Source organism: Pseudorasbora parva, chromosome 14 (genome assembly GCF_024679245.1).
Source record: "Pseudorasbora parva isolate DD20220531a chromosome 14, ASM2467924v1, whole genome shotgun sequence".
In the NCBI taxonomy this organism is placed as follows: Eukaryota; Metazoa; Chordata; class Actinopteri; order Cypriniformes; family Gobionidae; genus Pseudorasbora; species Pseudorasbora parva.
Genome location: NC_090185.1, coordinates 8,689,569 through 8,703,460, shown reverse-complemented (window position 1 = coordinate 8,703,460; position 13,892 = coordinate 8,689,569). Strand labels below are relative to the sequence as shown.

General features: G+C 36.4%; 1 protein-coding gene across 1 annotated transcript in view; it reads left to right on the top strand.

Moving 5' to 3' along the window:
* Window positions 1–790: 790 nt before the first annotated feature.
* The window catches only part of LOC137039698 (uncharacterized), a 16,506-nt gene continuing 3,404 nt past the window's right edge, over window positions 791–13,892 (top strand). Inside the window, exon 1 of the mRNA XM_067414970.1 lies at window positions 791–1,110. Coding sequence (XP_067271071.1) covers window positions 813–1,110 — 298 coding nt within the window. The 5' untranslated portion in view covers window positions 791–812. The remainder of the gene's footprint in view (window positions 1,111–13,892) is intronic.

Here is a 13,892-nt window from a genome sequence, read left to right as displayed (position 1 = left end):
TATTTGTTGTTTGAGGGTGGGACATAATTGCGCAGCGTTAACCCCCAAAGGCTACATACCCCGAGAGCTTTAAAGTAGGGACGAACGCCATTCCGTCGTCATCCCATGCCCAGACCACCCCAAACTATTGCTTTCTCTTTGGCGGCTTTTTCGGTGTTGACCTCTTTTTTTTGGAGACGTAGTGAAGATGAAGCTTCTTTTTACTCTGATCTTTTTGTGTTTACTCCACCATGGTAAGACATTTCGGCTGTTGTTTAAAACCGAAAGTGACTCCTCATCTATCTAATTCATTCTACAGAAATGAATTTATCATTTTTAATGTGCAGTGTGTTTTTACTTGACCATTCTCAGACGTTTAGGCTTGCAGTCATCCCACACAAACCCTTTTTTAAAGGAGGCAGCATCATTCAGACACAGACATCAATACCTGAGCATATGAATACGAATAAGCATTGACGACAACATCTTCATGCTGCATCATTGTTGTAATCTCCGGTACTCAGCATGTATTGTGGTTTGAATAAGTCATGAAGCAGAATTTTCTTACTAGTGTCTTTTTTTTCTTACGATTTGCTTTTATTTGTTGCTGTGGTTTTGAGTTTATCTACATATTTTGATTATTTTTGTGTATGTCTAAATGTGGCAATATTACAGTAAATCTAATGCTAATGATGTTCTTCTGCTGTTTGTTTGCATGTGTTACACGGTGAATTCAGTCATATTTCCCTGTAATGCTGTTTGGCTCATAATGAATTGTTGATTTTTTTTTTTTTTCAGGTGTGTCTGGTGTTGGTCCAGATGAAGTGTCAGTGATGGAGGGAGATTCAGTCACTCTACACACTGGTGTTAAAACAAACCAACAAGACAGAATAAGGTGGTATTACAATGGCATTCGCATCGCTCAAATCAACAGAGATCAGAGTAAAGTCTGCACAGATGTTCAGTGTAATGAAGATACTGAGAGATTCAGAGACAGACTGAAGCTGGATCATCAGACTGGATCTCTGACCATCACACACATCACAACTGAAGACTCTGGAGAATATAAACTAGTGATCAGCAACGGCAACAGCGACAACAGTAAAACGATCTTCAGTGTTTATATTAATGGTGAGTTATTATGTTTAAGGCAAGTCATAGGTCTACATTAACATCCCATCATAAATGTGTTTAGGGATATTTTTTGTGACATTCATTCTCTTTACCTGTATATTAATTCACATGCAGTATGTAGAATGCATGTATCATTCATTAATAAAATAAATAAATAATTGAAATTAGAAAAATGAGAAAACAGGTTAAAAAAAATTCCCCCAGAAAAAAATATATATATTTTTTTCATTCAGAGGTAGGAAAATTAATAAACAGCAGAATGAAAGTCCTGCGCTGCTACAGCTGTACCGGTTTGTATTTTAAACACGTTTATTGCAGCTACATTTAATCTTTTATTCCTCAAACGACCAGACTAACAAATGGCTTGACACTGCCAAGACCGGGGCAGAGCCTAGACAGCGCTTTCTTCTGTGTAGATATAAGTTCACTTTACATAAACTTTGCATCAGCTGGGCCTATGGCAGGTCTATGGGCAGGATATATGACGGCTGTCATAGCCTATCCTGGTTGCCCAGTAAAAATAAATAAATGAAGATGTAAATTAATATAATTAGTTATAAATTAAATATTTTAAACACTAATTCAAAAAGGAAAGAATAATGGATTGACATTGGTATGCAATGACGTTCACGCAAGAACTGTCACTCTAACTAACTTACAAACGGCGACCATCACTTCACGCAGTTCATATAGCCTAAATTGTGATGGGTTAAATAAACCAAATAAGCAGATAAAAGCGCCACACAGTCAAACGCAGACCAGTATTGAAGTGTTCAGGAAATATGCATCAGTTTTACCTTAGTTTTTTTGTTTATTTCATTAATATTTAATATTAGTGTGACCTACACGCTGGTGCGACTTATTTTCTGGCAAATAGCCACGGCCGATTGTAAAATTTGCTGTAGGCTATTTATAAAAAAAATAAATAGTAATAATTAGGCTGGAGACCACACACACACACACACACACACACACACACACACACACACACACACACACACACATACACGTCTATATTACCAAGAGGGGACTATCACTCTACACTATCCAAGAGGGGACCTGTGTTTCTAGTCATTTTGAAGAAACAAAAATCACATACCGAATTTTCTTTTAAGGTCCTTATTCATAATATAACTTCAAATAAGCATTTTTTTATTTTTTTAAAAATATGCCAAGAGGGGACCTGAACGATGTCTACCTATCCAACAGGGGACCTCCATAGACTCTAATGGAGCTGTGTGTGTGTGTGTGTGTGACCGATGTCTACCTATCCAACAGGGGACCTCCATTAGTCTGCAGTGGAGCTGTGTGTGAATGTGAAGTGAGCTGGCAGTCAAGTCTGTCTTCATTTTATATATATATATATATATATATATATATATATATATATATATATATATATATATATATATATATATATATATATATATATATATATATGCATTTGGCATATATATATGCCATCTCCACCATTACATGTCTTTACAAATAAATAACATAAATGCAGTTAAGCTTCGTACAGACTATATAATGTGTCAAGTAATAATATGTCTTTTTATAATAACTGTGTTCTTTTGAATGTACTGAGAAGTATTTATTTGTAACCTAAAATATACTTTAATACTTTAATTTATTTTTAAATATATTTATTACACAGTCGCAATAAAGTTACAAGATGTAACATCAAGTAACACAACTACACTTAGTTAGTCCACAAGTCTTCTTGTGCTTTAGTATGTTAGTCAACAGACTCAACACATTAAAATAAGTTAACTTGTTTACACAGGCATCTGGTATCACAATAGGCACACACACACACACACACACACAAACACAATATACCTTAGACATAATACCTAATACATTACAGAAAAGTCATTTCTTTAAGAAATTCATTCTCTGTTGTGTCTTCATAATTACAGTATATGATCAGTCCATATCTCTCATTTAAGATTATTGTCAGGTACACCAATGTATTTACATTATTGAATATTACAGGTCATTATTGAATAGTGATTACGTTACACACACACTGACTCAGGTCCCCTGTTAGATAGTAAATCACGACGCCTGTGTGTTTGCTGTGACATTTCTTATCATCACAAACACACTGTAAAGATTTAGAGTTTTTACAGCAATACCTGAGTTTATAGGGTTAAATCAAGCAGAAATAGCTCTCTAATGTATTAAATGCTGGTCATTATTGAATAGTGATTATGTTACACACACACTGACTCAGGTCCCCTGTTAGATAGTAAATCACGACGCCTGTGTGTTTGCTGTGACATTTCTTATCATCACAAACACACTGTAAAGATTTAGAGTTTTTACAGCAATACCTGAGTTTAAAGGGTTAAATCAAGCAGAAATAGCTCTCTAATGTATTAATTGCAGGTCATTATTGAATAGTGAATATGTTACACACACACTGACTCAGGTCCCCTGTTAGATAGTAAATCACGACGCCTGTGTGTTTGCTGTGACATTTCTTATCATCACAAACACACTGTAAAGATTTAGAGTTTTTACAGCAATACCTGAGTTTAAAGGGTTAAATCAAGCAGAAATAGCTCTCTAATGTATTAATTGCAGGTCATTATTGAATAGTGATTATGTTACACACACACACTGACTCAGGTCCCCTGTTAGATAGTAAATCACGACGCCTGTGTGTTTGCTGTGACATTTCTTATCATCACAAACACACTGTAAAGATTTAGAGTTTTTACAGCAATAACTGAGTTTAAAGGGTTAAATCAAGCAGAAATAGCCCTCTAATGTATTAATTGCAGGTCATTATTGAATAGTGACTACGTTACACACACACTGACTCAGGTCCCCTGTTAGATAGTAAATCACGACGCCTGTGTGTTTGCTGTGACATTTCTTATCATCACAAACACACTGTAAAGATTTAGAGTTTTTACAGCAATAACTGAGTTTAAAGGGTTAAATCAAGCAGAAATAGCCCTCTAATGTATTAATTGCAGGTCATTATTGAATAGTGACTACGTTACACACACACTGACTCAGGTCCCCTGTTAGATAGTAAATCACGACGCCTGTGTGTTTGCTGTGACATTTCTTATCATCACAAACACACTGTAAAGATTTAGAGTTTTTACAGCAATACCTGAGTTTAAAGGGTTAAATCAAGCAGAAATAGCTCTCTAATGTATTAATTGCAGGTCATTATTGAATAGTGATTACGTTACACACACACTGACTCAGGTCCCCTGTTAGATAGTAAATCACGACGCCTGTGTGTTTGCTGTGACATTTCTTATCATCACAAACACACTGTAAAGATTTAGAGTTTTTACAGCAATACCTGAGTTTAAAGGGTTAAATCAAGCAGAAATAGCTCTCTAATGTATTAATTGCAGGTCATTATTGAATAGTGATTACGTTACACACACACTGACTCAGGTCCCCTGTTAGATAGTAAATCACGACGCCTGTGTGTTTGCTGTGACATTTCTTATCATCACAAACACACTGTAAAGATTTAGAGTTTTTACAGCAATACCTGAGTTTAAAGGGTTAAATCAAGCAGAAATAGCTCTCTAATGTATTAATTGCAGGTCATTATTGAATAGTGACTACGTTACACACACACTGTCTCAGGTCCCCTGTTAGATAGTAAATCACGATGCCTGTGTGTTTGCTGTGACATTTCTTATCATCACAAACACACTGCAAAGATTTAGAGTTTTTACAGCAATACCTGAGTTTAAAGGGTTAAATCAAGCAGAAATAGCTCTCTAATGTATTAATTGCAGGTCATTATTGAATAGTGATTACGTTACACACACACTGACTCAGGTCCCCTGTTAGATAGTAAATCACGACGCCTGTGTGTTTGCTGTAACATTTCTTATCATCACAAACACACTGCAAAGATTTAGAGTTTTAACAGCAATAACTGAGTTTAAAGGGTTAAATCAAGCAGAAAAAGCTCTCTAATGTATTAATTGCAGGTCATAATTGAATAGTGATTACGTTACACACAAACTGACTCAGGTCCCCTGTTAGATAGTAAATCACGACGCCTGTGTGTTTGCTGTGACATTTCTTATCATCATAAACACACTGTAAAGATTTAGAGGTTTTACAGCAATACCTGAGTTTAAAGGGTTAAATCAAGCAGAAAAAGCTCTCTAATGTATTAATTGCAGGTCATTATTGAATAGTGATTATGTTACACACACACTCACTCAGGTCCCCTGTTAGATAGTAAATCACGACGCCTGTGTGTTTGCTGTGACATTTCTTATCATCATAAACACACTGTAAAGATTTAGAGGTTTTACAGCAATACCTGAGTTTAAAGGGTTAAATCAAGCAGAAAAAGCTCTCTAATGTATTAATTGCAGGTCATTATTGAATAGTGATTATGTTACACACACACTCACTCAGGTCCCCTGTTAGATAGTAAATCACGACGCCTGTGTGTTTGCTGTGACATTTCTTATCATCACAAACACACTGCAAAGATTTAGAGGTTTTACAGCAATACCTGAGTTTAAAGGGTTAAATCAAGCAGAAAAAGCTCTCTAATGTATTAATTGCAGGTCATTATTGAATAGTGATTATGTTACACACACACTCACTCAGGTCCCCTGTTAGATAGTAAATCACGACGCCTGTGTGTTTGCTGTGACATTTCTTATCATCATAAACACACTGCAAAGATTTAGAGTTTTAACAGCAATAACTGAGTTTAAAGGGTTAAATCAAGCAGAAATAGCTCTCTAATGTATTAATTGCAGGTCATTATTGAATAGTGATTACGTTACACACAAACTGACTCAGGTCCCCTGTTAGATAGTAAATCACGACACCTGTGTGTTTGCTGTGACATTTCTTATCATCACAAACACACTGCAAAGATTTAGAGGTTTTACAGCAATACCTGAGTTTAAAGGGTTAAATCAGATAAGAAAATTCGTGCTCTTTTGTCCATTCCGGATTAAATGATATATCAGATATTTATTTGACACCGCTTTCAGCCAATCCTTTTATTTGACTCCAGACAGGGGGCTTAAAATCCGGACTGTCCGGCCAAAATCCTGACGTATGGCCACCCAAATTCCAGGAAAGTGTTAATGTAAAACCCGTGGTAAATAGTAACATAATAATGAATTAAGACAAATGTTTACCTCAGAATTTGGTTTGCTAATTATGTCAAGACAAAGCTAACGGCAAATCAGTAACGTTACTTACGTGGTTGGTTTAGCTCTGTTGTGATTGCCATCCAGCTTTTTTCTTTGTCTACTCTGTTGTGGTAACAGTTGTCGTCCACATTATAGACACACTCGTGCTCCTGCCACAGCTGAATACGTTTTTCTTCCATGGCGGAGTTCCACTTTGTGATCTTGGTCTCCATTTCTTCTTTGTTGATTTTCTTTGGCTTGTAGTCAGTGACTTCCGGTTTAAAGAGTTAAATCAAGCAGAGATAGCTCTCTAATGTATTCATGGCAGGTCATTATTGAATAGTGATTGTTACACACACACTCACTCAGGTCCCCTGTTAGATAGTAAATCACGACGCCTGTGTGTTTGCTGTGGCATTTCTTATAATCACAAACACACTGCAAAGATTTAGAGTTTTTACAGCAATAACTGAGTTTAAAGGGTTAAATCAAGCAGAAATAGCTCTCTAATGTATTAATTGCAGGTCATTATTGAATAGTGAATATGTTACACACACACTGACTCAGGTCCCCTGTTAGATAGTAAATCACGACGCCTGTGTGTTTGCTGTGACATTTCTTATCATCACAAACACACTGTAAAGATTTAGAGTTTTTACAGCAATACCTGAGTTTAAAGGGTTAAATCAAGCAGAAATAGCCCTCTAATGTATTAATTGCAGGTCATTATTGAATAGTGACTACGTTACACACACACTGACTCAGGTCCCCTGTTAGATAGTAAATCACGACGCCTGTGTGTTTGCTGTGACATTTCTTATCATCATAAACACACTGCAAAGATTTAGAGTTTTTACAGCAATACCTGAGTTTAAAGGGCTAAATCAAGCAGAAATAGCTCTCTAATGTATTAATTGCAGGTCATTATTGAATAGTGACTACGTTACACACACACTGACTCAGGTCCCCTGTTAGATAGTAAATCACGACGCCTGTGTGTTTGCTGTGACATTTCTTATCATCACAAACACACTGCAAAGATTTAGAGTTTTTACAGCAATACCTGAGTTTAAAGGGCTAAATCAAGCAGAAATAGCTCTCTAATGTATTAATTGCAGGTCATTATTGAATAGTGACTACGTTACACACACACTGACTCAGGTCCCCTGTTAGATAGTAAATCACGACGCCTGTGTGTTTGCTGTGACATTTCTTATCATCACAAACACACTGTAAAGATTTAGAGTTTTTACAGCAATACCTGAGTTTAAAGGGTTAAATCAAGCAGAAATAGCTCTCTAATATATTAATTGCAGGTCATTATTGAATAGTGATTATGTTACACACACACACTGACTCAGGTCCCCTGTTAGATAGTAAATCACGACGCCTGTGTGTTTGCTGTGACATTTCTTATCATCACAAACACACTGTAAAGATTTAGAGTTTTTACAGCAATACCTGAGTTTAAAGGGTTAAATCAAGCAGAAATAGCTCTCTAATGTATTAATTGCAGGTCATTATTGAATAGTGATTACGTTACACACACACTGACTCAGGTCCCGTTAGATAGTAAATCACGACGCCTGTGTGTTTGCTGTGACATTTCTTATCATCATAAACACACTGCAAAGATTTAGAGTTTTTACAGCAATACCTGAGTTTAAAGGGTTAAATCAAGCAGAAATAGCTCTCTAATGTATTAATTGCCGGTCATTATTGAATAGTGAATATGTTACACACACACTGACTCAGGTCCCCTGTTAGATAGTAAATCACGACGCCTGTGTGTTTGCTGTGACATTTCTTATCATCATAAACACACTGCAAAGATTTAGAGTTTTTACAGCAATACCTGAGTTTAAAGGGTTAAATCAAGCAGAAATAGCTCTCTAATGTATTAATTGCCGGTCATTATTGAATAGTGAATATGTTACACACACACTGACTCAGGTCCCCTGTTAGATAGTAAATCACGACGCCTGTGTGTTTGCTGTGACATTTCTTATCATCACAAACACACTGTAAAGATTTAGAGTTTTTACAGCAATACCTGAGTTTAAAGGGTTAAATCAAGCAGAAATAGCCCTCTAATGTATTAAATGCAGGTCATTATTGAATAGTGATTACGTTACACACACACTGACTCAGGTCCCCTGTTAGATAGTAAATCACGACGCCTGTGTGTTTGCTGTGACATTTCTTATCATCATAAACACACTGCAAAGATTTAGAGTTTTAACAGCAATACCTGAGTTTAAAGGGTTAAATCAAGCAGAAAAAGCTCTCTAATGTATTAATTGCAGGTCATTATTGAATAGTGATTATGTTACACACACACTCACTCAGGTCCCCTGTTAGATAGTAAATCACGACGCCTGTGTGTTTGCTGTGACATTTCTTATCATCACAAACACACTGCAAAGATTTAGAGGTTTTACAGCAATACCTGAGTTTAAAGGGTTAAATCAAGCAGAAAAAGCTCTCTAATGTATTAATTGCAGGTCATTATTGAATAGTGATTATGTTACACACACACTCACTCAGGTCCCCTGTTAGATAGTAAATCACGACGCCTGTGTGTTTGCTGTGACATTTCTTATCATCACAAACACACTGTAAAGATTTAGAGTTTTTACAGCAATAACTGAGTTTAAAGGGTTAAATCAAGCAGAAATAGCTCTCTAATGTATTAATTGCAGGTAATTATTGAATAGTGATTACGTTACACACAAACTGACTCAGGTCCCCTGTTAGATAGTAAATCACGACACCTGTGTGTTTGCTGTGACATTTCTTATCATCACAAACACACTGCAAAGATTTAGAGGTTTTACAGCAATACCTGAGTTTAAAGGGTTAAATCAAGCAGAAATAGCTCTCTAATGTATTAATTGCAGGTCATTATTGAATAGTGATTACGTTACACACACACACTGACTCAGGTCCCCTGTTAGATAGTAAATCACGACGCCTGTGTGTTTGCTGTGACATTTCTTATCATCACAAACACACTGCAAAGATTTAGAGTTTTTACAGCAATACCTGAGTTTAAAGGGTTAAATCAAGCAGAAATAGCTCTCTAATGTATTAATTGCAGGTCATTATTGAATAATGAATATGTTACACACACACACTGAGTCGAGTCCCCTGTTAGATAGTAAATCACAACGCCTGTGTGTTTGCTGTGACATTTCTTATCATCACAAACACACTGTAAAGATTTAGAGTTTTTACAGCAATAACTGAGTTTAAAGGGTTAAATCAAGCAGAAATAGCTCTCTAATGTATTAATTGCAGGTCATTATTGAATAGTGATTACGTTACACACACACTGACTCAGGTCCCCTGTTAGATAGTAAATCACGACGCCTGTGTGTTTGCTGTGACATTTCTTATCATCATAAACACACTGCAAAGATTTAGAGTTTTAACAGCAATACCTGAGTTTAAAGGGTTAAATCAAGCAGAAATAGCTCTCTAATGTATTAATTGCAGGTCATTATTGAATAGTGATTACGTTACACACACACTGACTCAGGTCCCCTGTTAGATAGTAAATCACGACGCCTGTGTGTTTGCTGTGACATTTCTTATCATCACAAACACACTGTAAAGATTTAGAGTTTTTACAGCAATACCTGAGTTTAAAGGGTTAAATCAAGCAGAAATAGCTCTCTAATGTATTAATTGCAGGTCATTATTGAATAGTGATTACGTTACACACACACTGACTCAGGTCCCCTGTTAGATAGTAAATCACGACGCCTGTGTGTTTGCTGTGACATTTCTTATCATCACAAACACACTGCAAAGATTTAGAGGTTTTACAGCAATACCTGAGTTTAAAGGGTTAAATCAAGCAGAAATAGCTCTCTAATGTATTAATTGCAGGTCATTATTGAATAGTGATTACGTTACACACACACTGACTCAGGTCCCCTGTTAGATAGTAAATCACGACGCCTGTGTGTTTGCTGTGACATTTCTTATCATCACAAACACACTGTAAAGATTTAGAGTTTTTACAGCAATACCTGAGTTTAAAGGGTAAATCAAGCAGAAATAGCTCTCTAATGTATTAAATGCAGGTCATTATTGAATAGTGAATATGTTACACACACACTGACTCAGGTCCCCTGTTAGATAGTAAATCACGACGCCTGTGTGTTTGCTGTGACATTTCTTATCATCATAAACACACTGCAAAGATTTAGAGTTTTTACAGCAATACCTGAGCTTAAAGGGTTAAATCAAGCAGAAATAGCTCTCTAATGTATTAAATGCAGGTCATTATTGAATAGTGATTACGTTACACACACACTGACTCAGGTCCCCTGTTAGATAGTAAATCACGACGCCTGTGTGTTTGCTGTGACATTTCTTATCATCACAAACACACTGTAAAGATTTAGAGTTTTTACAGCAATACCTGAGTTTAAAGGGTAAATCAAGCAGAAATAGCTCTCTAATGTATTAATTGCAGGTCATTATTGAATAGTGATTACGTTACACACACACTGACTCAGGTCCCCTGTTAGATAGTAAATCACGACGCCTGTGTGTTTCTCTCCTCAACCCCCACAACCCCCCACTCACAATTTACATTTCAATAAGGGAGACTTGAAAAACCAGTTTGTGAACCACAGGCCAATAGAGCTCAAACTACCAATGTGGCAGAACCCTTCTCAAATAAACTAGAGAAGATGCTGGGATTTGCCCTGCCAAATTAAACTAAATTACAGTTTTTACAATCGCTAGGCCACATTTCTCAATACTTTGGTCATTTTCAAAACTTGTTCTCCAAACCAACATTCTGCTTCACATCAGTTATTTCACATTCAAAATCCACAAAAACTAACAAAACACTTAATTCATGTCTCAAATCAAGTGCCAATGATCCACAGTTTAGCTTGCACAGACTGAAGTTGTGATCACTCTGTGAAGAGTTTTGAAAAAGTGACCAACATTTGTTTGACAAATTTGAGAGTGCCAGAGACTTTGACTAAGGAGAATATTCTGAGCACACAGTGTGATGTTATTGAGATCTTTTATGAAACTTTTTAGAGGTGACAAAAGTGAGAGTTTCAGAGTATCTAGCTGAAGAAAAAAGTCTGAGCACAGCATGCGATACTGTTGAGATCCCTTCTGAAACTTTAGAGGAGACACATATGAGCAATACAGTCTCTCTAGCCAAGGAGACAAATCCGAGCATAGTATGTGATGTTGTTGAGATCTCTTATGAAACTTTAGTGGAGATAAACATGAGAGAATGTCATTTTTTGTCTCAGGATAAACATGTGAGAAGCAGGAGACTTAGCCTTATGTCTCAATTTGATGTTCACTTGATCTCATTTCTGTCTAGGAGAAAGATGTGAGTTGAGAAGGAGATCTCAGGTTTGATTTTCCTTTCCTCTAGGTTGGCCTTTGGTTCACAAACTGGGTTTTTAGGGCCCTATAAAATCCGTTTTATTTTTTCCCAAATTCTGTTTTTTTCCGTTTTAATTTTTGCAGATTCCTTTTTTTCCGTTAAAATGTTTGGTAATTCAGTTTTTTTACCCTTTACTGTAATTTTGGTGAAAAAAGAGTTTGCTTTTAATGTTAATATAATACAACATAAAACAAAAAATAGGAATGACCTTAAATTTATCGAGGTAACAAACATCACATTTACTTTTTAGGACAAATATGATATTTGACATAACACTGCACTTCAAATACTTCAAATATTAATGGTTATTAGCTTTAAACTTTCCGGTAAAATAAATTATAATAGTTTATATAAGTTAAAATGAAAGTGCTCCATTAGCTTTTTCTTTCAAGTATTTTTTTTTAAAAAAGAACTAAAAAAAAAAAAATCATAAGAATCACATTACAGTACTCTTAAGTACTATTAAGTAAAACATTTAAATTTGAAAATTAACATAAAAAAAAACATTTCACCATGAAATCATGTAGTGAATTGTTCTGTGTGTTTAACAATCACCATAATGATATCCAGAGCTGTGAAAAATAAAGATACACGAAAACACAACACTGCCAGAAGTTTTTTTCCCCAACTTCAAAGGCCCCTTTAAATGATTAAAACTAGATGCTTCATTTTAACTTTAAGGTTACTTATCATGTAAACTACCCATATAGAGCATGTTAAATGCATGTTTGGAACAGACTAACAGAGGGGAAAACGGTCGCATTTGCAGCAGATATGCATTGCTGCCTAATGTGCACATTATAAATCAAAGCACGAGATGACAGGGGTCGAGCAGAACACCGGAAAATCTGACAGAATGGACAATATTTGTCTGTCTGTGCAATACACGAGCGCGGCTCACGCTCTCCATACGGAAAGCTTCTGCGCCGCCTGCGCGTGCAGTGTGAAACCGCCGTTAGCGTCGAGTTTCTTAACTTTTTCGCTGCCGAAAGCAGAGCCGTGGAGACCAACTTCGCCATACTTTCATTGTTTTGAAGGGCGAGCTGAAATGACGGGAGGGGTTGTGTCGCGAAGATTTGCTTCCCCCGGTCTGCACTTTCCTCAGACATACGTTCTCCACCCACACGACACAGAATTTCATTACAAATATGTAAAATTCCGGGGAAATCTGCGTTAACACCAGATTCCGCGTTTATATGCAGATTCCGCGTTAATATGCCAATTCCGCGATTCCGTCCGCGATTCCGTGATCGCGGAAATTATAGGGCCCTAGGTTTTCAAGTCTTCCCTTATTTATTATTATTAAAATGTAAATTGTGTGGGGGGTTGTGTGGATCTACTGTGTTTGTGGGCCCAGTTTACAGCAGTTAGTTCACCTACAAATGAAAATTAGCCCATGATTTACTCACCCTCAAGTCATCCCAAGTGTATATGACATTCTTTTTTCAAATGAATAAAATCTGAGTTATTTAAATTTATATTAAAAAAGTCCTGGCTCTTCCCAGCTTTAAAATGCCAGTGCCTTGTCGGTCCATAAAAGTGCATCTAACCATCATATAACTGATCCACACAGTAACTGATCCATAGACTAAAATACTAGCTTTCGGTTTTCAGTGCCACACGAATCACATTGCGCTTAAAGGACAACTCCGGTGAGAAATGACCCTAGGGGTAATTAACAGATGGTTATCGAGTAGATCGTTCTCTGGGATGCGGTTTCATGAAAATCGAATTTAAAGAGTTTTATCTCTAAACACAGATTAGCTTATAATGTTTGTCTATGGGGCATGGAATAAGTGAAATTAAATCGCTAGTTAATACCACTAACAAGGCTCAAAATAGCCTCACACTAACAAGGCAGCATAATGAGGATCCCTACATGCAAACCGCAGCATTGAGAACTTGTTAGAGTACAAACGGTTTAATAAGAAGATACTTTATAAAGACAGTACATTACACGTTTACAGACTGCAGCCATCTTGGAAAACAGTCTCGACGACTCGAGCCACGAACGCTGTGCTAAGTGAGCTGGTCGATAGGAATTAAGTTTGTGAAATCTAATTACATGGACTTTTTTTTCTTTTTTTTTCTCTACTGCGTTCAGTGCTTTCTTCCGGAAACAATGGCCCATATGAGATTCCAAGTCACAGTTCATCACTTAGCACAGCGTTCGTCACTCAAATCTGTTTTTA